General features: G+C 32.9%; 1 protein-coding gene across 8 annotated transcripts in view; it reads left to right on the top strand.

Annotated features, from left to right (window-relative positions):
* Trdn (triadin) overlaps nucleotides 1-26473 on the top strand; it is a 260113-nt gene that overhangs the window by 194460 nt on the left and 39180 nt on the right. For 6 of the 8 annotated variants that reach the window (XM_058586269.1, XM_058586270.1, XM_058586271.1 and 3 more), the window contains 7 exons: nucleotides 15430-15456; nucleotides 15900-15929; nucleotides 20163-20189; nucleotides 20550-20597; nucleotides 22487-22531; nucleotides 23720-23737; nucleotides 25785-25829. In XM_058586269.1, the coding sequence (XP_058442252.1) occupies nucleotides 15430-15456; nucleotides 15900-15929; nucleotides 20163-20189; nucleotides 20550-20597; nucleotides 22487-22531; nucleotides 23720-23737; nucleotides 25785-25829 (240 nt within the window). The remainder of the gene's footprint in view (nucleotides 1-15429; nucleotides 15457-15899; nucleotides 15930-20162; nucleotides 20190-20549; nucleotides 20598-22486; nucleotides 22532-23719; nucleotides 23738-25784; nucleotides 25830-26473) is intronic. The other 2 variants (XM_058586273.1, XM_058586272.1) reach the window with 1 other exon arrangement.

The following is a 26473-nucleotide window of genomic DNA, read 5'->3' as shown; positions in this document are numbered from 1 at the left end:
ATAAACACAATTATTCTTTTATATTCTATTCTTACCCATGTTTTCAAATAAAATATGTAATATCAGGAATTACTATCCTTGTTTTAATTGATAGATAAGCTGGTAAACTCAATATTCTTTAAGGTTTAATTACTTAGCATGTACCAAATGCTGTGTCAATGATTGTTGAAGGAATGATGGAATAATCGAATAGTTATGGGCACAATTGTTAATAGTATAACATGTTTGTATTTCAAAAAGGCTTCAAACATGTTCTCTATCAGTTTCCTATTGACTTCCTCCAATCTCTGATGTTTGATCATGGTGACAACAAAATCTTTGTTGATAAATAGTTTTGTCAACATCACCTAAAGCCCTGTTGAGGCACAGGACCAAAATATCCCCTGATTACTCATTTGAGCAAAACATAAGATCATTCTGAGAAGAATCATGAGAATAGAATGGTTAAGAGTAGAATACTTGAGTAGTGACTAAATATATTCCATAGAAATTTATTGCAGTACAACTGAAGAAACAACAAAATAAACTTTCCTAGGAAACTTAGCACAATGCACAGCCAATGACTATAAAAAGACACATCAGTCACAGGCCTTGGCAGCAGACCTTAATCAAAGAAACCTCTCAAACACCATCTTATCATACTGTTAAGTATAGCTGCTTTTTTAAAATAAAGGAAACTATGAATAACATTTTACTTCTATCAAATCACATTTTAATCTATTCTAAAAGAAAATTCCTCCAGGAATTTAGTTCTAATTTTCAGAGGCAATTCTTATTTACCAAATAGGTCTCAGAAGAATAAAGGGCAGTTTTCAAAGCATTACCATCTCTTCTTCCAATTTTCAGTACTATATAAATAAGATTAACCCTCACATACTTTCCAATTAAATATCTAAAAATACATTTGTGAAATATGATGAATAATAATATTTCGATACAGTAAAACTGCCACTGTATGAAAATTCTTCTGTAGTAAAAAGAAGAATTTTTGTTTATTCAAATTCACATGTTAATCAGATAGTATTTTCTTTAAGAGTTTTGTGATATTTTTATATTTAACATTTATAATTCCTCCATTTTAATTCTGATAACTAAACATAGAGCCACATAAAACATGTAGCTGAAAAATAGCTTCTAATAAAATGTAATAAAATTTCTAATTTGATTGAAGGATCCTATAAAAATTCTTATGATATTTTCTAAAATCGCCCAAATTAATTGATCATTCCATATATGTGGTACAAATTTGAATATTAATTTTCAAGTCAATTTAAGTGGCAAAGTGGTTGTTAGAGGTTCTTTCTGGCTAATGTGTATGTCTACATCAGAGCCAACTTCTGTTCTGTACTGAATGGCCCTGGGCAAAGATTTATCTGGAACAGACTCAATGGTCTTGAAAACAGTCTTGTTAATATGCCCTTATACTTAAATATACTCCTGTAGCAAAAAGATTCTGTCAGGAACTGAGTAAACAGATCTCCTAAACTGTAACAAACCAAGGGAAGAATCAATGGTGCAATGTTTCAGGTGGATTTTTATTTGACTGTGACTCCTTATGAAGTGATTTACTCTTTAGATTCAAATTAATGGATTTTAAAGTTTCTACTTACCATTCATACACATTTGTTTACTTTAATTGACAGACATTTATTGTGGGTATTTATGGGATACAATGGGGGGTTTTGATCTCTTTGCTGCACAAAGACACTCTGTCATACTAATTAACATATCCATCACTTCACCAACTTATCCTTTTTCTATGGTGACAATAATTAAAGTCTAAATCTTTTTGAAATATGCATTATTATTAATTCTGGTAATCATACCATGCACTAGATAAACAAAACTTATTCTTCCTAGTCTAATGAAACTTTGAGTCTTTCAATCAAAACTCCCCCTTTCCAATCCCTTTTCTTTCCCAGATTTCTATTATCCAGTCTTATGACATTTACTTTTTCAGATTCTGTATATAAATGAGATCATACAGTGTAGTCATGTGTCACTTGACTCTCAGAATATGTTTTGAGAAATGTGCTGTTAGTCAATTTCATTGTGTGTGAACCTCATGGGGTATATTTATATACACTAGATGGTATCACCTGCTATATACCTAGGTTATATGGCACCGACTTTTGTTCCTAGGTCACAAGCCTGTTCAGCATGTTACAGCACTAACATGTTACTCTAGCCAACAATCATGCAATGGTAAATACTTTTATATCTAAACAAATATAAACATGGGTAAGCCACAGGAAAAATACAGCATAGAAGGAAAAACTGCACATCTACATAGAACACGTACCATGAATGAAACTTACAGGACAGGAATTTGCTCTGTGTGAGTTGGTGAATGCATGGTGGGTGCATGTGAAAATGTAGGGCATTACCCATCACTACTGTAGGCTATACCTACTGTACATTTGGACTACACTATGCTATTTTTAAATATTTTTAATTTCTTCAATAATAAATAAACTTGAGCTTACAGAAGTAACAACATTACTTTATAACATTTTAATCTTTTAATATTTTGATTCTTACAGTAACATTTGGCTTAAAACAAGCATTTTAAAGGCATTCAAATATTTTGTATCTTTATTCTACAGGCATTTTTACATTTTAAAAAAGTATAAAAATATTTTTTATTTTTATTTTTTTGCTTGAAAACTAAGACACAAGCACACTCATCAGCTTAGGCCAACACAGGATCAAGCTCATCAGCGTTAATGACTTTCACCTCCACATATTGTCCCACTGGCGGGTCCTCAAAGACAGTGACATGCATGCCGTTGTCTTCTCCTATAATAACAATGCTTTCTGTGGAATACCTCCAGAGGGATCTGTGTGGAGCTTTCCCATGGTAAACTTTTTTTGAACACCTTGAAGAAGGATACACTCTAACAATAAAAAGTATGGTATTATAAACACATACATCAGTAGCATAGTGGTTTATTATTGTTACCAAGTATTATGCACTGTACAAATTATATGTACTACACTTTTGTAGGACTGGCAGCATAGTATATTTGTGTATCCTAGTATCAGCACAAACGTGAAGAATGCATGTGCTGTAACATCACAAAGCAATAGGAATTTTTCAGATTCTATATTCATCTTATAAGACCATCTTCATATATACAATACATTATTGATAAAAATGTCTGTGTGCAAGAGAGAGAACTCAAATTACTAACATACAGGATGAAAAAGGCAATATCAAAACATATCCTACAGAAATACAGAAGACAATTAGAAATTATTTTGGAAAACTATATTCCAATAAAATAGAAGATAGTGAAGACATTGATAAATTTCTTAAGTCATATGATTTGCCCAGACTGAGTCAGGAGGATACTCACAACTTAAACAGACCTATATCAATGGATGAAATATAAGAAGCAATCAAAAGAATACCAACCAAGAAAAGCCCAGGACCGGATGTGTATACAGCAGAGTTTTACAAAACCTTTAAAGAAGAATTAATACCAATACTTTTCAAGTTATTTCAGGAAATAGAAAAAGAGGGAGCTCTGCCAAATTCATTCTATGAGGCCAACATCACCCTGATTCCGAAACCAGACAAAGACACCTCAAAGAAAGAAAACTACAGACCAATATCTCTGATGAACCTAGATGCAAAAATCCTCAATAAAATTCTGGCGAATCGGATACAAAGGCACATCAAAAAAATTGTGCACCATGATCAAGTAGGATTCATACCTGGGATGCAAGGCTGGTTCAATATACGGAAATCAATAAATGTTATTCACCACATCAATAGACTTAAAGATAAGAACCATATGATCATCTCGATAGACGCAGAAAAAGCATTCGACAAAGTACAGCATCCCTTTATGTTCAAAACATTAGAAAAACTAGGGATAACAGGAACTTACCTCAACATAGTAAAAGCTATCTATGCTAAGCCGCAGGCTAGCATCATTCTGAATGGAGAAAAATTGAAGGCATTCCCTCTAAAATCTGGAACAAAACAGGGATGCCCTCTATCACCACTTCTACTCAATATAGTTCTCGAAACACTGGCCAGAGCAATTAGACAGACAAAAGAAATTAAAGGCATCAAAATAGGAAAAGAAGAACTTAAATTATCACTACTTGTAGCTGACATGATTCTATACCTAGAAAACCCAAAAGGGTCAACAAAAAAACTACTAGAACTAATAAATGAATTCAGCAAAGTGGCAGGATATAAAATCAACATGCATAAATCAAAGGCATTTCTGTATATCAGCGACAAAACTTCTGAAATGGAAATGAGGACAACCACCCCATTCACAATATCCTCAAAAAAAAAAAAAAAATACTTGGGAATCAACCTAACAAAAGAGGTGAAAGATTTATACAATGAAAACTACAGAACCCTAAAAAGAGAAGTAGAAGAAGATCTTAGAAGATGGAAAAATATACCCTGTTCATGGATAGGCAGAACTAACATCATCAAAATGGCGATATTACCAAACGTTCTTTATAGGTTTAATGCAATGCCAATCAAAATCCCAACGGCATTTCTTGTAGAAATAGAGAAAGCAAGCATGAAATTCATATAGAAAAATAAAAGACCCAGAATAGCAAAAGCAATTCTAAGCAGGAAGTGTGAATCAGGCGGTATAGCGATACCAGATTTCAAACTGTACTACAGAGCAATAGTAACAAAAACAGCATGGTACTGGTACCAAAACAGGCGGGTGGATCAATGGTACAGAATAGAGGACACAGAGACTAATCCACAAAGCTACAACTACCTTATATTTGATAAAGGAGCTAAAAGCATGCAATGGAGGAAGGATAGCATCTTCAACAAATGGTGCTGGGAAAACTGGAAATTCATATGCAACAAAATGAAACTGAATCCCCTCCTCTCGCCATGCACAAAAGTTAACTCAAAGTGGATCAAGGAGCTAGATATCAAATCAGAGACTCTGCGTCTGATAGAAGAAAAAGTTGGCTCCATTCTACATATTGTGGGGTCAGGCTCCAAATTCCTTAACAGGACACCCATAGCACAAGAGTTAATAACAAGAATCAACAAATGGGACTTACTTAAACTGAAAAGTTTTTTTCTCAGCAAGAGAAACAATAAGAGAGGTAAATAGGGAGCCTACACCCTGGGAACAAATCTTTACTCCTCACACTTCAGATAGAGCCCTAATATCCAGAGTATACAAAGAACTCAAAAAATTAGACAATAAGATAACAAATAACTCAATCAACAAATGGGCCAAGGACCTGAACAGACACTTCTCAGAGGAGGACATACAATCAATCAACAAGTACATGAAAAAATGCTCACCATCTCTAGCAGTCAGAGAAATGCAAATCAAAACCACCCTAAGATACCATCTCACTCCAGTAAGATTGGCAGCCATTATGAAATCAAACAACAACAAGTGCTGGCGAGGATGTGGGGAAAAGGGTACTCTTGTACATTGCTGGTCGGACTGCAAACTGGTGCAGCCAATTTGGAAAGCAGTATGGAGATTCCTGGGAAATCTGGGAATGGAACCACCATTTGACCCAGCTATTGCCCTTCTCGGACTATTCCCTGAAGACCTTAAAAGAGCGTACTACAGGGATACTGCCACATCGATGTTCATAGCAGCACAATTCACAATCGCTAGACTGTGGAACCAACCCAGATGCCCTTCAATAGATGAATGGATAAAAAAAATGTGGCATTTGTACACCATGGAGTATTACACAGCACTAAAAAATGACAAAATCATGGAATTTGCAGGGAAATGGATGGCACTAGAGCAGATTATGCTTAGTGAAGCTAGCCAATCCCTAAAAAACAAATACCAAATGTCTTCGTTGATATAATGAGAGCAACTAAGAACAGAGCAGGGAGGAAGAGCAGGAAGAAAAGATTAACATTAAACAGAGTCATGAGGTGGGAGGGAAAGGGAGAGAAAAGGGAAATTGCATGGTAATGGAGGGAGACCCTCATTGTTATACAAAATTACATATAAGAGGTTGTGAGGGGAATGGGAAAATAAACAAGGAGAGAAATGAATTACAGTAGATGGGGTAGAGAGAGAAGATGGGAGGGGAGGGGAGGGGGGATAGTAGAGGATAGGAAAGGTAGCAGAATACAACAGTTACTAATATGGCATATGTAAAAATGTGGATGTGTAACGGATGTGATTCTGCAATCTGTATTTGGGGTAAAATTGGGAGTTCATAACCAACTTGAATCTAATGTATGAAATATGATATGTCAAGAGCTTTGTAATGTTTTGAACAACCAATAAAAAAATAATAAAAAAACTGTCATTGAAAAAAAAAATGTGTGCAAAATACTATTGTATGTTTCTTTTTTAGTGTAATATCCTTCAGTTTCATCCATGTTCTCATGAATTACCGAATTTCCTTCTTTTTTAAAGATTTTATAGTGTTTCACTCTTTGTATGCATATGTATATACATACACCATATTTTTTCCATTCTTTCATTCATTTATCTGCTGACAACACTAAGTTGCTTCCATAGCCTCACTATTGTGAACAATGCTGAGATATGATCAGGAGAGTACAGATATCTTTTCAACATGTCAATTTTAATTCCTTTGCATGTACATCCAGAAGTGGGACCATTGGATCACATGATTTTTTTTTTTTTTTTTAGTTTTTTAAGTAATCTCCACATTATTTTCAAAAATGGCTATTCTAGTGCTGGAATGAGGCTCAAGCGGTAGCGTGCTTGCCTGGCATGCTCGGGCCTCAACACCACATAAAAATAAAATAAAGATATTGTGTCCACCTAAAACTAAATGGCTATTCTAGTTTACATTCCCACAAATAAGGTACAAGAGTTCTGTTTTCTTCATATCCTCACAAACTTGTCATTAATTGTTCTTTTTGACAATAGTCATTCTAACAGGTATGAGGTGGTATCTAATTGTGGTGATAATTTGCATTTCTAAGAGGATTAGATATGTTACATCTGTTGGCCACTTATATCTCTATTTTTGAGAGTTGTCTGTTGAGATCCTTTGCCCACTTTTAAATCAGGCAATTTGTTTTCTTTCCACTGAGTTGTTTGAGTTCCTTGTGTTTTGTGAGTATTAGTCCCTTATCAGATGTGTGGCTTGCATACATTTTCTCCCAGTCCATAGGCTGTCTCTTTACTCAGTCATTTCCTTGTTGGGAAGAAACTTTTTAGTTTGATGCAATTCCACTTGTCTATTTTTGCTTTTGTTACCTCTGTTTTTGTGATACTATCTAATAAGACATTGCCCAGACCAATGTCATAGTTTCACCCAATGATTTTTACAGTTTCAGTTCTTATATTTCAGTCCTTAATCCATTCCATTTTCAGTTAATTTTTGTATATGATATTAAGTAATGCCCCAATAATGTTCTTCTGCTTGTGAATATCCAGTTTTTCCAAAACCATTTATTGAAGAGACTGTCCTTTCCCCATTATGTGTTCTTGGCACCTTGATTAAAAATAAATTGACTAAATACTTGAGTCTATTTGGAGGATTTCTATCCTGTTCCATTTGTTGAAATGTATGTTTTCATGCCAATGAAATGCTACAGTGTTTTGATTCTAGTAGCTTTATAATATATTTTGAAATCAAATGACACATTTGACGTTGTATTTTGCTTAAGATTGCTTGGGTATTCAGGGTCTTTCCTGGTTCCATACAAATTTTAGGGTACTTTTTTATATTTCTTTAAAAATGACACTGGAATTTTGGTAGAGATTTACTGAAGATCAAAATTAACTTCAAAAAAAATGCATGTATACATAATTTTAGACCTGGATGAGATTTTAGACACCAACTCATCTAATTTGCTTCATTTCTTTTCTTTCTGGAAAAAGACCTGAAAGTTTAAACAGCTATCTATGTCAAGGTTACATAGCAAATACATGTCTGAATGAAAAATAGAACCCAAGCTTTCATAATTCTTATCTCTTGCTAGTCCAAAAGTACTGCAGAATAAATCATTTCTGATTGTAGTACATCAAATTTCATTATTTTGATCAGTATTATTTTCAGAATTTTCTTAACTTTGTAAATTTAGATAAGCTATTCTTTTGTACTCATAGTTTCAACCTATGGTTTTTATCATTTGTATATAATATTTTAGAATATTTTTAATTCTGATTTATTTTCTTTTATTTTTTTCATATATTGAATGTATTTTTAAAAGCCTATAGTAGGAATATAAATGGGAAATATTATATAGATATTTCAAATAATTTGGAAAAATATGGAATATATGAAAAGCATAATAAACATATAAAACTAAAATCCCCGTAATTAAAATAAACGTGTGTGTGCATATGCGTATTTTTTACATTGTTTCTATTTGAAATACATTTCTTGATGTAGTCAACAACTACCTCTGTAAGAATATGTGTTACTCTTTGATTTCCTTTATAAATTAAATAATTCTTGTTATATGAATTTGATTTCACATCACACCCTTTTTAGATCTCATTTTTAAATGTCTGAATAGAATATTACTGTCATTGAGATTAAAAAGGTGAAACACTATAATCAACACATTCATGCTCCGTTTTTAGCTTTTCTCATTTATGTTCCAATAGATTGATAGCTTTCTCTCTGATTTTAATTAAACTTTATTTTCAGAGATGTGTCATCAACAATTAGTTGTAATTCAGAACTGTGAAAAATAGCCATACCTGTATGCTAAGTGAATGCTGTCAACAAATGTAACAATGGTTATCAACAGTAGTTTTCAAACTTCAACATGCAGTATATTATGTTATATCTGGAAAGTTCAATTAATATTGCTAATGATTTCCATGGTGATGTTGCTGGAGAATCACTGCCTTAAAATTTCTCCTCCAACAGAAAAACCTGCACTTATCCTTATGATTGTTGCCTAAACATGGACCTTAAGGAATATATATGCCAGACCATGGATAGACAAACAAACATGCTCTGTGTTCATTCATGTATTCATACCTATGTTCACCTGTTCAGTCAGATTTTAACATGGTCCATTATGCTCTTAACTAAATATAATAAACTGGGAATATAACAAGCTAAGTGATATTTATATTCTGTTGGTGAGATTTCATCTTTAAGATATCCTTATTCTTCCTTACCTATGTGCCTTACACATTGATAATGAACAAATTACTAAAAAGTATATCTTACACCCACTGTATCTTGGCATGTGTTGATTTAATTCTCTTAGGAAAATAATTGCTTGCTTATGTGATAATCAGAATCACCTGAAAAAGCTGCTAAATAGCAAATTTCTGGGCCTTGCCTCTGGAGTTTATGGTTCAGTAGGGTGAGGTCCATGAATCTGCCTTTCTAACACATTCCCACTTGTTGGTGCTGCTCTGGGAACTGTACTTTGATCTGAACAGACAAGGGCTTCTCAGTGGACAAACTCACAGCAAAAACCACCTTAATGATTTATGAAGGTTAGCATTTATTGTTTTAGAAAATCAGAATGCTACTCTAGATCACTTCCAAGGCCCTTCAAGGCTTAAAACTCTCTCATTGTGTGTTCTAAAATTTGTAAGATTCTACTGCTCTTATAGTGAATTCTATCTTATACTCATCTTTAAATACTATTTTAATGATACTTTATATAAGATTACCCAAATAAATTTTTTCAGTAAAAATCTTCATCTGTCTTATGTACCTAAAATAATGTCACGTTAATGAATTTTATAAATCTCCAATCTTCTAATGATTACTTCAATTTCTTGACAAAATTAAAGTATAATAAATTTGGGGAGGAACTAATTCATTCCTTAAATTCAGTAATAAGGCAGTTTCAGTGATCTATTTAACCACATTATGAATTTTTTTTAAAGAGAGAGAGAGAGAGAGAGAGAGAGAGAGAGAGAGAGAATCCCTCAATATTTATTTATTTTTTTAGTTATTGGCGGACACAATATCTTTGTTTGTATGTGGTGCTGAGGATGGAACCCGGGCCACACGCATGCGAGGCGAGCGCGCTACAGCTTGAGCCACATCCCCAGCCCACATTATGAATTTGGTAAATAATTTTGTGGACGTTTTGTTTCCTAGTTATAATTGGGAATTTTATATTTCTTAAATTCAAAATTCAAATTCTAAACAATTCAGTGAGGAGTAGGTTCTAGAGCACTCATAAGAGAACTCTACATGTCTATTATGTTATAGATGATCAAAAAGTTTCAGGTAAATATAACACATTAAATCATTTTATTAATAAATTAATATATTAATTTCTTTTAAAAATAAGTTAAGCTATTTATGAACATGTGAATCAGAAAATCATTAAATCAAACTATTTCACTACTGATCATGGTGAAACAACTACTCACGTTAGAGAAACTTGTTCTAAAGATGATTATATATTAGCCTTTATTATCATTACTAACTTTAATGATTCCTGGACTAAAGTGTGAATAGGCTGAACCTACATATATAATATATTATGTGTTCTTATTAGTTACACATGATAGTAGAATATATTCTGACATACATATATGGAGTATAACTTCTTATTCTACTGGTTGTACATGATGTAGTATTACACTGGTTGTGTAATGCATATAGGATAGTTATGTCTGATTTATTCTACTGTCTTTTATATTCCCATGCCCCTTCTTTTCTCCCCTTTGTCTAATCCAATAAACTTTTTATTATTCCCTATCCCTGCCCCCTTATTGTAAGTTAGTAGAGCCATACAAGAGAGAATATTCTGTCTTTGGATTTTGGGGATTGGCTTATTTCACTTAGCATGATAGTCTCCAGTTCCATACATTTACAGATAAATACCATAATCTCATTCGTCTTTATGGCTGAGTAATATTCCATTGTGTATATATACCACATTTTCTTTATCCAATGAAGGGCACCTAAGTTGGTTCCGTAGTTTAGCTATTGTGAATTGAGCTGCTGTAAACATTGATGGGGCTGTGTCACTGTAGTATGCTGATATTAATTACTTTGGTATATGGTAAAGAGTAGGATAACTGGGTCAAATGATGGTTCCATTCCAAGTTTTCTGAGGAATCTCCATACTCCTTTCCTTAGTGGTTGCACCAATTTGCAGTCCCACCAGCAATGTATGAGTGTATCTTTTCCCTCATATCCTTACCAACATTTACCGTTGCTTATATTCTTGATAATTGTCATTCTGACTGGAGTGAATGAAATCTCAGTGTAGTTTAAATTTGCATTTCTGTAATTGCTAGTTATGTTGAACTTTTTTTTCATATATTTGTTGATTAATCTTATTTCTTTTTCTGGGAAGTATGTGCTCACTTCCTTTGCCCATTTATTAACTGGGTTATTTGGGGTTTTTGGTGAAAAAATTTTAAAGCATTCTCTCTGAAGACAGTGATGCCCTCTTTTACCAATTTTATTCATCCTTGTCCTTGAAACTCCAGCCAGAGCAATTAGACAGGGGAAATAAATTAAAGGGATACAAATAGGAAAAGAAGAGCTCAAAGATCCCTATTTGACAATGACATGATTCTATACTTACAAGACCCAAAATATTCCACCAGAAAACTTCTAGAACTCATAAATGAATTCAGCAGAGGAGGGGATATAAAATTAAGATACATAAATCAATGGAGTTCCTATACATATGTGATGAATCTACTGAAAGAGAAATTAGGAAAACTATCCAAGCACAATAGCCTCAAAAAAACCCACAAAATATTTGGAAATCAATCTAACAAAAGAGGTGAAAGACTTCTACAGTGAAAACTACAGAATACTAAAGAAAGAAACTGAAGAAAACTTTAGAAATTTCTCCTATGCTCTTGGGTAGGCGGAATTAACAATGTCAAATGGCCATATCACTTAAAAGTATTATAAAAATGTAATGAAATCCCTATTAAAATTCCAATGAATAATTTATAGAAATAGAAAAAAAAACAATCATGAAATTCATTTAAAAAAATAAGAGTAGAATTACTAAAGAAATCCTTAGCAAGAAAAGTGAAGTGGGAGGCATCACAATACCAGCCTTAAACTATACTACAAAGCTATAGTAACAAAAATGGCAAGGCATTGGCACCAAAATAGACATGTAGACCAATGGTACAGAATAGGGACTCTCTGACAAACCCATATAAATATAGTTATCTCACACTAAACAAAGCAGCCAAAAACATACATTATAGAAAAGATAGCCTCTTCAACAAATGGTGTTGGGAAAACTGGAAATCTATATGAAGCAAAAAGAAATTAAACCCCCATCTCTCCCCTGCAAAAAAAAAAAAAGAAACTCACTCAAAGTAGATCAAGGATTTAGATAATAGACTAGAGACCCTGAACCTAATAGAATAAAGATTAGTTCCAAATCTCCACCATGTCAGCTTAGGAACTGACTTCCCTAACAAGACTCCTAAAGTGCAAAAAGTAAAATCAAGAATCAACAAATGGGATGAAATCCCATTAAAATGCTTTTTCATAGCCAAGGGAACAATCAAGAGTAATAATATGAAAAGAGAACCTACAGAATGGAAGAAAATATTTTCCACCTGAACCTCAGGTGGAGCATTAATCTCCAGGATATATAAATAACTCAAAAACCAAATAACACAATTAATAAATGGGCAAAGGAATTCAACATGCATTTTGTATTCTAATGCAAGTTTCTTTTTCTAGTATAAGGGATTGAACACAGCACATATGTTAGGAAAGTACTCTATCACTGAGCTTTATATTGACCCTTTTAAAAAATTATTTTGTATTATTTTATTTATTTGTTTGTTTGTTTATATTTTCATACTGGGGACTGAATTGAGAGGCACTCAACCACTGAGACATATCCCCAGCCTTTTTTTATGTTTTATTTGGAGACAGGGTCTCACTTTTGCTGAGGTTGGCTTTGAACTCACAATCCTCCTGCCTCAGCCTCCCAAGTGTGCATCAACCATGCCCAGCTTTAATTTTGTTTTGAGGCAGGATCTGGCTAAGGTGCCCAGGCTTGTATTGAACTTGTGATCCTTCTGTTTCAGCCTCTGGAGTAGCTGGGATTATATGTGTATGCCACCATGCCTGGCTCTAATGCAATTTATAAATTTGTGTTTTCCTACATTTATTTTTTTCTTTGCTCAATTTCTCTATTTATTTATTTTGTCTTGTTCTAATTATTTTAGTTATTTATATAATGAACAAAAATACTTCAGTCCCTATTATTAAATCATGTAATGGGCATTGTACGGATTACTTCAATTCAATGATGGATACATATGACCTTTGTCCTCAAATATGTCACAGCCTAGAAGAGAAGACATTCACTTAAGTTGGTATTTATAGTAGAATGGTACGAACATAATGGTAAGGAAGTTTATAAAATAATATTATTTTATAAATGGGAAAAACAAACCAAATACATCAAATAATTTTTCTGAGGAAAAATAATTAAACTAACTGCTAGGTAGAATTTAAACAAATAAAAAATAAGTAGAATAAAGCTCTAATGGAAAAAAATCCAAAGAATGTTTAAATAAATTGAGAGCTAGTTCATGTTTGTGGATGTGAAGTTCAGTATTGTTAAGATGTCAGTTCTCCCCATTCTACATCAATGCGATGATCTTCACCTAAATCCCACAAATGACTGGGTATGGTAGAGCATGCCTGTAATCCCAGCAATTTGAGAGGCTGAGGCAGGAAGATTGCAAGTTCTCTGCCAACTTTCATTGCATAGTGAGACCCTGTCTCAAAATTAAAAAAAAAAAAAAAGTTTTAAAAGTGGTTTGTATATGTAGCTCAGAAGAAGAACATCCCTGAGTTCAGTTCAGTCTCTAGTACCTACCCCTGCCAAAACAACAACAACAACAACAAAATAATCCTGAAATAATTTTGTGGGCATTAACAAACCAATTCTAAAATTTATGAGGGATACAAAATGACCCCCAATATTAAATATAATACTAAAGAAAAAGAACAACACCCAACTTTACTTCTTATTATAAAGCTTTCATATTCCTGCCATTGTTTTCCTGGACTCAGTTAGACCCCTTGTGTTCATATGCAGTTTGTGCTCATCTGACTTATGACATCCTTCCACAAGTCTCCAGAACTGTGTTTCTCCCCTCCGCAGCTCTCCATTTTATGCTATTCTTCCACTTTTATTCTAGCAATATAGGTTTCTTTGCACTCCCAGCTCCGCCTCATCTGCTCAGGAATCTTCTGGGTACTCAAAGCAGTAAACTGAAGCAATCTTAGAGTATGTCCCCTTTGTTTCTGGTCCCTCAAGCTTTTCTCTTCTTTGTTGTCTGAGGTCCAGCCTCTTTTGAAACATTGTTTCACAAACTTCTTTCTGGTTTCTTTAGATTCCAGTGCCAGAAGTAATTAGGTCCCTGCTTTTGTGTTTTAGCTAGAAGTGAAAGTCCCCAGGACACTTTTGAGAATAAAGAAAGGCAGTATTAATATTCATCCCCAAACAATAGAATGTGTTATACTCATCTTTCTCTGAAGTCAGGTGAACAGGGATTTAAAAAGAAGGAGAGAGTGATCAATATGATTCAGTATATCCATTGTTTTGGCAAGTAGTGGAGAAATTTGAGACCAGAGAGTCTTGATAAATAGAATGGTTAGATTAAATGTAGATTACAGTGAAGTAATGATTAAATAAGAGCCAAAGGAAGATGAGTTGAGTAGTGATGGAAATGTATTAGATAACATTTGTAAAGGAACAAAGAATCAATGGAAGGTGTTTTTGTTCTCTGTGCAAACCTTCATTGTTATAAAAAGGAAAGAAAATTAAAACTGACTGTGAACAGAAAATGAGTGACAATGACCTATAGACCAGTCACCAGTTTCTGTAAATAAAGCCATTGCTATTCATTTACAGTATTGTCTATGGCTGCTTCTGCCCTATACAGCACAGATGAATTAATGTGACAGAGGTCATATAGTCCCCAACCTGAGAACATGGATGATCTGACCTTTTACAGAAAAGGCTTTCCAATCCCTGCATCAACTACTTAACATGCAATAAGCATCTATTTCCAGTAGTCCAGAACTCCCAATTCAGCAGGAATCCTTTAAAATGTTATTATGCTGACACAGATGACACATTGATAATTTTATGGAAAATGAAAACAGTAGTCTTGTATATTTCATCTACGCATAATGAAAGTTTAAAAGTAATTTCTCAAATTAAATTATGTGTGTTCTTTCTTAATATCACAAAATAAAATTATCATTGCACATATAATTTTGTGGGCAAATTATTTTTAAAATTACAATAGATTTTATTATTTAAAATAAATTTTTTCTTAATAACTTGGCCATGTATGTTGAATTATAGGTATCTATGATTTCAATAAGGAAGTGTAGCTGGGATTTATATCATTTAATTTTCAATGTGAAATATATAGTTTTCTATCATATTTCATAATGTGATTTTGATAAGCAGTGTCTGACTCAAACTTTAATATTTTTTTCAACTTTTTCTAGGCAAAGATGTCAAGCCTAAACCTCCACGTATGTTATATGCATGTCAAATAAATAAAACAAATCTTAAATACATGTTTTTATTCATACTCTGATTCCACATTGAATATTTTGCTTAAAGTAAAGCATTAACTGTTTTGTCTAGAAAATGTTCTTATTACCTTAAGTGTAATTCTGAGAATATGCCGTGCTGAAATTTTCTTTTATTTTCCGTGTACTGGAGGTATAATCCAATAATGTTGCTAACCTTGTTTTACAAATCTTAGCTCACATTTCCATTTCTCCTCAAAATACTTCTTATTTTGGTTGATAGTGAGAGAGCTTTACTTGTCTTTTATATTAATTTGTCATAATCCTAAGAAAAATAAAATATGACAGATTAAAACACAATGAATAATTTCCTATACATGCATGAGTATAGGAAATTAACAATTTGTATAATCATTATAACTAATATTTGTCTATATTTTTAGAGCCACAGGAAAAGAAAGAAGAGAAAACAGGTTTGTATATAGTTGTGTATAAATCTATGCATACATTGTACAATTTATAATGAATAATACAATTCTTTGCAATGTTATGCCCCAACAGAGATATTACGTCCAATTTTATTGTGAACAACTTAAAAATACATATTTATCTAAGCTATTCATTCACAGAAGAAAACAGAAAACATCTTTTTTAATGTACATGAAATCTGAGTTTTGTATGGTTCAGAAGAAGCGATTGACTGATAGACTCTTATAAAACTGCATTTTTTTTTATACTTTTAGGACACATTCTACCAGAAAAAAATAGCCCCTCTCATTCTTTTCTTTTTCTGGACTTTTGAGCAAAATGAACATTTCTGGGGCTGCAGTAGGCAACAGAAAATTTTTGAAGGAAAAAAAACCCACAGAAATCTAATTTTGAAAACATTTAAAATTTTAGCTCATGTTTCCTAATTGTATTTATGTCATAGGGTGTCTGCAATAAAATACCACATATTGGGTGGCTTTAAAAATAGACACTAATTCTCTTTCAATTCTGTGGGGTAGAAACCCAAAATCAAGGTAGGTCATGTTTCTCTTGAAACCTGAAGAGACGAATCCTTGCTCATCTTTTCTGGATACTGGTGCCAGCAATCTTTGGTGTTGCTTAGCACGCAGATGCATCCTTTCAATCTCTGCCTTCTTCATTACATGCCATCTTCTCCCTCTGTGCTTCTGTCTCTGTATCTCTTCCCCTCTTCTCATATGTATACTAGTCATCATGCACTAAGGACCCCATACTCCTCCATAATGACATCTTAACTATTTACATCTGCAATGACCCTATTTATAAATAAGATAACCTATGCGTGTTAGGACTTAAGCATCTTTGGGGAAGACACAATTCATTCTATAAAAGGTTCACCCTTTGCCTCTTGTCTTTCATATGGACAAAATACATTCCTCCCATCCCTACATCCTTAATGTCTTAATCATTATAGTATCAACTCTTATGTCTAGAATGTCACCCAAAATGCTAACAAACGAAAGCTTCCAAATTTAATTATTTAAGTTATTTCAATTAGTTATGGGTGAATCTTGGAATATGATTCTTCCTGTACAAAAATTCCTTTCTACCTGTGCACCTGTAAAGCCATAAAAAAATTATCTTCTCCCAAATAAAATGGTGAGATAATCATAGGCTAGACATTCCCATTCCAAAGGGGAAACTGGAAGAAAATAAAAGGGTAGTCAGTTTCAAGCAAATGTGTGGTTCTAAGAATGTCTTCTTTTGCTCAGTGCTGGGATGGTGGCCCAGACCTCTCGGCTCAATGAGATCATAGCTCTGCTCTCTCTGCTGAAGAGACCATTATCCCAAGCCTTTGAATCCATATTTTTAACTTTGGAGTCATTATTCCTTCATTTCATTCTATTTCTGTCAATTTTTGTCCAGGTTGGTATAGTATTTGTACTAAATCTCCTATTTAATCCATTAGGTTTCAAGATATTGGATAAGGGGGTCCTCCACTGTCTTGGACCAAATCATCTGTATTCTCATTTTCTGCTGAGGTGGTTAATTGGATCTGTGAATCACAAACCAAATTCTTTAGCAAACATTTTTCCCAGCCACACAATTGGCCATATTAGTCTTATCAAGGGAATGTAGGCTGTTTTATAAAGTGCCTCAAATCTCTTTCGTCTTCTACCCATGACCTAATTCCAAAGTCACTTCCCATTTTGTAGGTATTTATGACAGGAGAATCACCCCACATTCCCATACCCAAACCTATCTGTTCCTTGGATGGTTGTGATTATGTTACCACTAACTGTTGCTTAAAAGCACAGACATTTATTCACTCAAAATTCTGGAGGAAACACAACACTACCTCAATCCTTAGAGGAGAAACCTTCATTGCCCTTTCTAGCCTCTGGTGGTTGCCAGCAATCCTTGATGTCCTTTGGCTTCTAGATGCATCACTTCAGCCTCCACCTTCATCATCACATGGCCAACTTCTGCCTTTGTGTCTCTCTCCTATTGTAAGGACCCACACTACTCTCCTATGACCTCATCTTACCTTAACGAATTATATCTGCAGCAATCCTGTTCCAAAGACGGTCACATTCTCAGGATTGAGGGTTAGAACTCAACAAAATTTTTAGTAAGCACATTCATAATACTATTTATCTAAATTCCTAAATCATGTAAATATCTAATTAGATCTTTCAGATAATCCCTTCCAACTCTTTTCCAAATCACTTTTATTACTTTGGAACTGATTCCCATTTCAATCACCTTGAAAATAAATAGATAATTTAGATTTAAATCAATTATAAGTAGCAACAACTTAATGACAGACATGTGCATAGCATTTTTTAACTATTGAGTGTTTAATAATTCATCATTGACAAACCACCAAGAAAAGTGAATAATTTTTATTAAATTTATTTTCCCATTATGGAAAAAATTGAGTTCCAAAAATATATTTGTGTTCTGGTTCATTATTTTTTTATAGAATTAAAATGGTCTCCCTGCCCAACCCAGGCACAAATTTAAAAGGATGTAAAAATCAAGTAGCAATATTTTTATATTAAATAGTTTCATAGCTGACTTTGCTTTCATTTAAGAAATAAAATATAGGTTTGTCTTGCACCAGGGGACACAGTCTCCCAGTTCCTCATCCTTTTTTTTTCTTGTCCTTTCTTTATCAGTATTGGAGACTTAAACCCAGGGGGTCCTTCTTCCTTATAAGTGCCCTATCATTGAGCTAAACCTGCAGTTCCCCTCATTTTTTCCCCACTTATTGTTCACTATAAATTTAAAGTACTGAATTAGGTAAAATTGGGATGTCCCATAGACAAAATTATCTAGAATGTGAGTTCAATAAACCTCAGCAGAGGCTTTAGGTTTTAGAACACATCTTTTGGTGTAGAGTATGATCATGTTAAAATTGTGGCTTTATTTCTAATAATAATCATCAGAGTTATAAATTCATAAAGTCATGGACTTCTTGGGTTTAAAGGGTAAGAGGGATAAGAACCTATTAAGCATCTACTAAAGACTAATGATGCATTTTTACTTTTATCATATGATTATGACCAGCGCACAACATAGCAGTTATTATATACATTCATAATTTGTGGAAACAGATCAATAGAATAAGTTTAGAAAAATCTGTTATTTTTTCAGGATTTTCAAGCTAATTAATATTGTAGCTAGGATTCTAGCCCATTTCTAATTTGTTTCAGATACTTTATACTCCTACTATTAGACTGTCCCAGACAATCATTTTTATACGTTAACTTAAAAATTGGGTAATCTTTCCAAGTTTACATTACCATTTAGTCTTTAAGTCCTAGTTCTGGAACTAACTAGCTGTTAACTTGAGGCAAGTCTCTTCCTTCATTTTATTTATATAAAAATATATACTAATATATATATATATATATATATATTTTCCCTCAAATCCAGAATATATATATATATATATATATATATATATATATATATATATATATAAAACTACCTCACTCCTTTAATTCTTAATTCTTACCTAAGTGTGAAAAATTATTACTAATATATTGTACTGGAGTGCCCACCTGGCATCTGATCATAGCTTGAATCTATTTGCTCTCCTAAAAATGTATTTGTCATGCAACAAAGCTCATAAATGCCTGTTTTAGTCAGCTGATAAGAACAATTAGAAGAGGGGGAGTTTCAAAGATCTTGTTTCAAAGATCTCAGTCCCTCCATGGCTGACTACAGTTTGGCCTGAGATGAGGGAGAACATGCTTGGAAGGGTGTGGAGGAGGAAGCCAAGGTAGGACATGGCAATCAGGAAGCAGAGGGAGAGCTTTGCTCATCCAAAACAAAATATAAACTTCAAAGGCCCTTGCCTGCAATCACACCCTACCTGTCTACAGTTATTGCCCCTTTAAACCCTATCAGTGAATCAATCCACTGATTAGGTTAAGGTTCTCATAACTCAATCATCTCACCTGGGAAAATTCTTGCTCTGTTTCACACATGCACTTATGGGGAACACCTCATATCTAAATACTAACAATACTTATCTACTCTTTTTATTTTCCTGATCACATTTGGTCACTACTGGTTTTACCAGATGTATGCATTAAAAAAAAAAAAATAGAAGCCCAATATCATTTAAAGCTAGTTCAGTCTACCATTTAAATTTTTTGATTTTTGTTAATTATTACAAATTTTCATGTAGTGTAATTCAAATATGTTATATATTTATTCTTTTTAAGCTTCATCTGAAAAGGCACAAATCCACAGTATGTATGAAAATTTCATTTAAAATTCATCTATAGTGTTTTACAAGAAAATTTTCATATTTCTAAGTTCATTTTAATCTATGCTTTTATGTGTATGCTTTATTATAGCCCATGTTTTGAAAATTAAGTCACCTAAATGTAAATTATTATTATGAATATATTGTTTTCATGAATCAAACCTTTTAAGTGTTTAATATGAAATAGAATCACATGGAAATTTATAATTTTTTTTTTCTCTATGGGCACGTTTGGTAGTTATTTTCTGTTTTACAAACCACTGGCCTAACTCATACATATTCATTAAATATAAACTTATCAAGGTCAGAAATACTTGAAAAGATTTTATATTTTTGTTTTCAGAACAAGACACAGTGAAACCACATAAGAATGTTTCTCATGACAAACCAGGTATTTGGAAGGTGGTGTTTGTAGTCTCAAAGTATCTCTCAGTGTGATAGCTTTAGCAGAAGGAAGAGCATACAGTCAAGTCTGAAATTACTGGAGACAACTGATGTCTTATGTCATGAGCTTCTAGAACATTTACAATTTTAGACATCTTCTTAATACTTTTTTGTACTGAGAATGTGATGAGTCAGATCCAGCTAGACAGCTACTCATTCCTTCCCATCAGAGATAGTATGAACACCATAATCACCAGCATCCAGGTGAATGGGCTGCACAGTTTTGGCAGGTGGAGGAGTGCTGAGGATTGAACCCATGGATGATCTACTACTGATCTACATCCCCAGCCCTTTTGATTTTTTCTGACTTCAAACTTGCGATCCTCCTTTTCTGTGTCAACAGGGCCTGGGATTACAGATGATGCTATGTGCCCAGCTGAGCTCTATATTTTCATTTTTTCTGTGGTAGGCAGGATATCCTTAGACAATTTATAATTCAGATTGTCTCATTCAAATGTGATCATCCTGACTCCCCAAATCTCAAGGATATTGAGTCATTCTCATCCTCCCTGCTTTCTTTCCTCCTTTTTTCTTTTCCCCATTCTTGTTTCTCCTTTTTTTCACTCTCCTGTTGGTACCTTTTGTAGACAGTTGAGCTGGACCCATTGGGGTTCTCTTGTAAAGAAAGTTAGAGAATTCACCAAATCAAGGATATTAATTAGTTTTTATTAAAAAAAATAGAAATGTAGTTTTTATTTAAATTGATTAAATGTGAATTTAAATGTGAGACTCTCCAAGTCTTGGTTATTGTGTAGAATATTATTTTCCATTCCAGATGTTCCATGAATTGTTTTCTTGATGTTCTTGAATATGTTTGGGCCAGAATTTTTGAGAAATTAAAAAAAATATATTATTTCTGAAAACAAATCTTAGGGAATATTTTGTTTACATTTTTAAAATCAGGCCTCAGAAAATCTATATTCAATGGGTTTGAATCAGTAGGATTGGATTGAAAAAGTATGACTTGAAAAGTTTAAGACACCAGTATTTGAAAAAATACGAATAAAGTAAAAAAGCCTGGACTGCCGGGTAGTCAGAGAACTTTTAGAGCCTCCTAGTTTATGTCATTAATGAAACTGTTATTTTCTTGTACTCTAAATGTTAACTATTTTGAGGGGAGAGTACAGAGAGAGTGAGAGTTTATTTCTGAGTGTATATCAAATGTATGTCTTCTAGCCAGAAATATTAAATTTCACTTACAAACCTTCCTGTTCTTTAAATTCTCTTGTACTCAACGAAACTTTCTAAAAGGAATATTTAAACAGCAAGTTCACTCTCCCAGCTAAGAGGTTTAATTTTATATTGGCTAAATGTAACAGTCTCTTTAGTTTGAGTTAAATCTCCTTGACTCTATAAAATCAGAGAAGACAGAGGACTTTCCTTATTTTACATGTGCTTTCTCCCAACTTGCACCATAAAAAATTTGTGTTCTCCAGCTCATTTTGGAATCTCAGGGAGGTACCTCCACAAGAATGATGAGAAACTGCTTCATTTTATTCTTATTCTGTCATGAATAAAGAGTTACCTCTGTGTCACAGATAAATAGAGTGACACAGAGCAAAGGTGAAGGGTGGGGTTTGCATTAGAAGGTTATATGACAAACTGAATTAGGAACTCCTCGGCAATATGATATGTGCAGAGGATGTCTAGATTAGACAATATTTTTTTGTGGTTCCTATTTAAATAGAAGGTATTTTTTACTATTTTATTGGGAAAACTTTCATGCACTGGTGTTATTTCAAAAAAGAATACAAAATATCAAGAATGAAATATTGTCGATGTTTTGTATGATGTATTCAAAATTTCTACTCTTGTTAACATTTTTTCCTATCACAGAAGAAAAGGTAAAGCAGGTAAAAGCTGTCACTGTAGAAAAAACAGGTAAATAAAATATCTTATATTTTTCTTCAGTTTATCAGTTTCATGTTTTGTAGGTGAACGTACATCCTCACTGGAGCATGTAGAATTGCAAAGACATAAATTCTAAGAATCTGAACTCTTGTGAATAACTAAAGATATATTTAATAAATTTTTATTAAAACATTTAAAATTAAAGCGGCATTACTTTATCATTTTAAAATTTAGTTAGCCTAAGCTCATAAGGCATGTAATGTATCACATATTTTTTTACTCTTATTTTTCAAGCCACATCTCCTCAAATCTTAAAAATCTCAAAAATTTGAAACTTTTTGCTATTTATACATCAGCTGTAATAATTTCTGTTCATGGAGTTCCACAAAGAGCTTTGTGGCTATGAAACCTTTAAAATTACATTAAAGAATAAAGTAGAAGACATAGTATTAAAGTAAAAACAGCCCATCCCTAATTATTTCATGGGAGAAAGAAAGGAGTGCATGTGCTCTTGCGGTTTTGGAGTCTTTCCAGTGTGGAGAAAAAAAAAATTCTGAGTCTTCAACACAGTCCAGATCTTGAACCACTAAATCCCCTTCATTGGATTCCAAGATGGAAATCTTCCCGGCTTGGCCACTAGGAGTCTCATTTCATACTCATCAATATAAAAGACAAAGCCTATGAAGTAAATATTGTCACTTACCTGAAAGAATTCTATAAACAGAATTGAAACGTTGTTTCTTAAAGGTAAATAATATTCTGGGAGAACTAATTAGTTATACAAATTTATTATAGTTATTACATACTGTTATTCTATAAGAAAGAGGGAAACTATATGAGACCATTTCCCATGTCCTCGTATGACAAATTTTCTTTCTTCCAACCAATGCCTAGGATTGTAATATTCCTCACACCTGTACTCTTAAGACATTATTATCTCTCTCTGAGTGTCTCACTCTGTCATATGGATATTTGGAGATTATGAAAATCCAACCTTGAACATACAGATTGCTTTAAATGTTATGTCTGTTTCATGTGTCTTATCAGTTTTTGACAAGCCATATTATTAAAATAAAACTGCTCAAGAAAAAGGGTTAACTTAAGCTAAGGGAAGCAACCTAAAAAATAGAACAAATAAATGAGCATGTGAATAAGGTACTTTTTTTTCCATGATCTGTATTCATTGATCTATCATCTACTTTCCTTCATTCTCCACAGCCACACCCAAACAAGCAAGTAAGAGATGAAGAACTTAAAACCTGAGAAGTATCGCTTGACCATTTCAATTTTAACAATTTGCCTGTTTTTAATATGTTATTTGTCATGTGTCTTATGGCTAAATTGCCTTTATAAGTGATGAATTAATGTTATTCCCATGGCTTTTATTTAACATCTTTGTCTTTCACTACTAATTAATGATTCTTCATAATTACACAGAAGAAATGTCTAAAAGTCATATCACTATTATTAATATTAAATGAGTGAGTGCATACAGGTCATACAATGTCCAAAATAATATATTAGGAGAGGTGGCAAATCGTTTAAACATACATAATGAATAACAAAGACAAAATTATGTAAAATTGTCAGTGTTATGAACAATGTATATATACATATACAATCATATATATATTTATATATACATATTTGCTTTAAGCTCCACTAATTATACTGCAACCAGATTTTTCACATTTTAATTTATAAAATTGTAAACATTTTGTCATTTTTCTATTAAAGTCATAGAATTTCTTCATGAGTGCAAATTTTAAGGATCATTCATTTCATTGCACAGGTGCAACACAGAGATTAGAGTGGTAGATAGTTTCAAATGAGACTACTAGACTAAGGAAGGAGTGAACATATGATTATTATCATACAGGTGTTAAAAGTTTCTAACATTGTGTCAAAATTATAATGTCGATCCTTGAATGACATATATTTGTGAAACAAGAGCTTAGAGGAAGGCATAAAAGACTATTTATAACCCATATTCTGGTTTCTGTATGAAAACTGATTGACAAGTTCCTATAAAAAACATAGGAGACAAGTTAGATATGGAACTAATATATGGTGCATAATTGTGCCACAAATTTTGAAAACATGTTATTTATCAGTGATTTTTTGATTTATTTTATTTTTGTGGTGCTGTTTTTATGAGACCTTAATACTTTAAACATTGTCAACTTAATTTTCTTTTATTTTGCATGATTGTTTAATATACCAATTATGCAAATTCAGCTCATGGAAGTTCATTTGTGAACACTACTAATCCCTAACTTATAAATATTCTACTTTGTTTAATAATAATTGGATTTCTCCATCTTCTTATCTACATAATAGTTGGCGTATGATGTTGGAGAAAAGTAGTAGTAATTTCACAGAATCTGTTTGTTCTGGAGTAAAGGAAAGAAAGGGCAAGTAAACATCAAGAACAGCTTAGGAGGACTCATCTTGGAAGTCACTGGAGAGGACCTACCCCTGGGCTACTCTGGTGATCTGCTCAATTTCCAAATATTCTCAACTCCCTTCAACATATCACTTCTTACATGGCTTCATTTTAAATTCCACTTTTGATTAAAGTGTTCAATCTCCTTAAACACTTTATATTTTAAGTATTTTTCAGAGAATTAAGGTAATGTCGATTACTCACAAATTTTTTATTTAATTTGTCATTTTTATTTAATTTGTTCTGGAATTGGTGGAGAGATGAGACTCCTACAGAACCTGAAAAGGGAGATGGTACAAAATCAATATACAAAATGTGATATTCTCTGGAGATAAACATACGTGGATTTAATGTTAAATAAGAAATGAATGTCCAACACTAAATTGTTTCTGTTCTGGTAAGAAGGGAAGTAGGAATCAGAAAGGTAAGGAAAGGAGTTGGTCAAATGCTAAAGGCAAATGTCATCTATGTTAAAATGTTCCCAAGGACTGACTCCTACTTCATCAAAGAAAGAAGAAACTTGTTTTCTTATGTCCATTTTGCATATTCTGTCATCATCTTAAACCACATGGTCCCAAGAAGAATAGTGAATACTCTGGGCACTGCCCTTTAGCTGCATGCAGGAGAAAACCATTCTCAGGATGTCCATAGACTGAACCTAAACTTGTTTATAAATTGCTTCCAGGGCAATATACTTTCTGTGTAATAAGTTATGTAAAAATGACTTTAGGGGCATGTCTCTTGTGTAAGCTGAGGATTGCTGCAAATATATAAATAAGAAATGCTTACTGCACAAATAATCCACTGATTGCCATAAATTTTGGTTTCTCTTTCTAGAAAAAGCTGAAGATCAAGAAAAAGAACCTCCATCTATAAAAGCAGGTATTTTTACCTTTTTGTTGACATTTTATCTTAATTCATTATTTTTACTAAATTTGAAAATTAGAGCAATACATGCAAGCACTTTGCATTTTGTTTCCTGGTACTATTTAGTCTTGTGGTTTTGCAGTATAATCAAGTTAATCTGACCTAAGGGCTGTGGTATTGTCTATCAATCATGGATGGCCAAGCATGCTACTAAAGTGAAGCAACATTAAAAGAACAGATATGCTTTCCTGGTGTATGAGGTTCTTCCATAATATTCTGTATTAATTTTTGGCAACATTCCTGTCATTTATCTTATCAATGAATTTGATTCACTATTGATAGCTTAAAATGCCATTTCAAATTACATACGTTGAATTTCACTAACTGTGAATGTCATTTGATATATTTTCCTAAAATAGAACTTATTCCTTCTATAACAGTTGACATAATTCTTTTATAATAAGATTCAATTTTTAAAATATGTTAAGATTTTGCAAGATTCCAACACTAAGGCACACAGGGGCTAACTGAATAAATATCCTTCTCCTTCTTTTTCCCTCTTCTTCCAGTTTTCATTCCAAAAATATCAAATAATTTTGAATAGGCAATCACTCTTATTTCTTAGTGTATGCTTTTACCATTATCTATGGATCTATATA

Source organism: Marmota monax, unplaced genomic scaffold (genome assembly GCF_021218885.2).
Source record: "Marmota monax isolate L192 unplaced genomic scaffold, Marmota_monax_Labrador192_F-V1.1 WCK01_AAM20220418_F8-fsc00140, whole genome shotgun sequence".
In the NCBI taxonomy this organism is placed as follows: Eukaryota; Metazoa; Chordata; class Mammalia; order Rodentia; family Sciuridae; genus Marmota; species Marmota monax.
The sequence above is the reverse complement of the archived record's forward strand: the minus strand, read 5'-3'. Positions and strand labels throughout refer to the sequence as shown.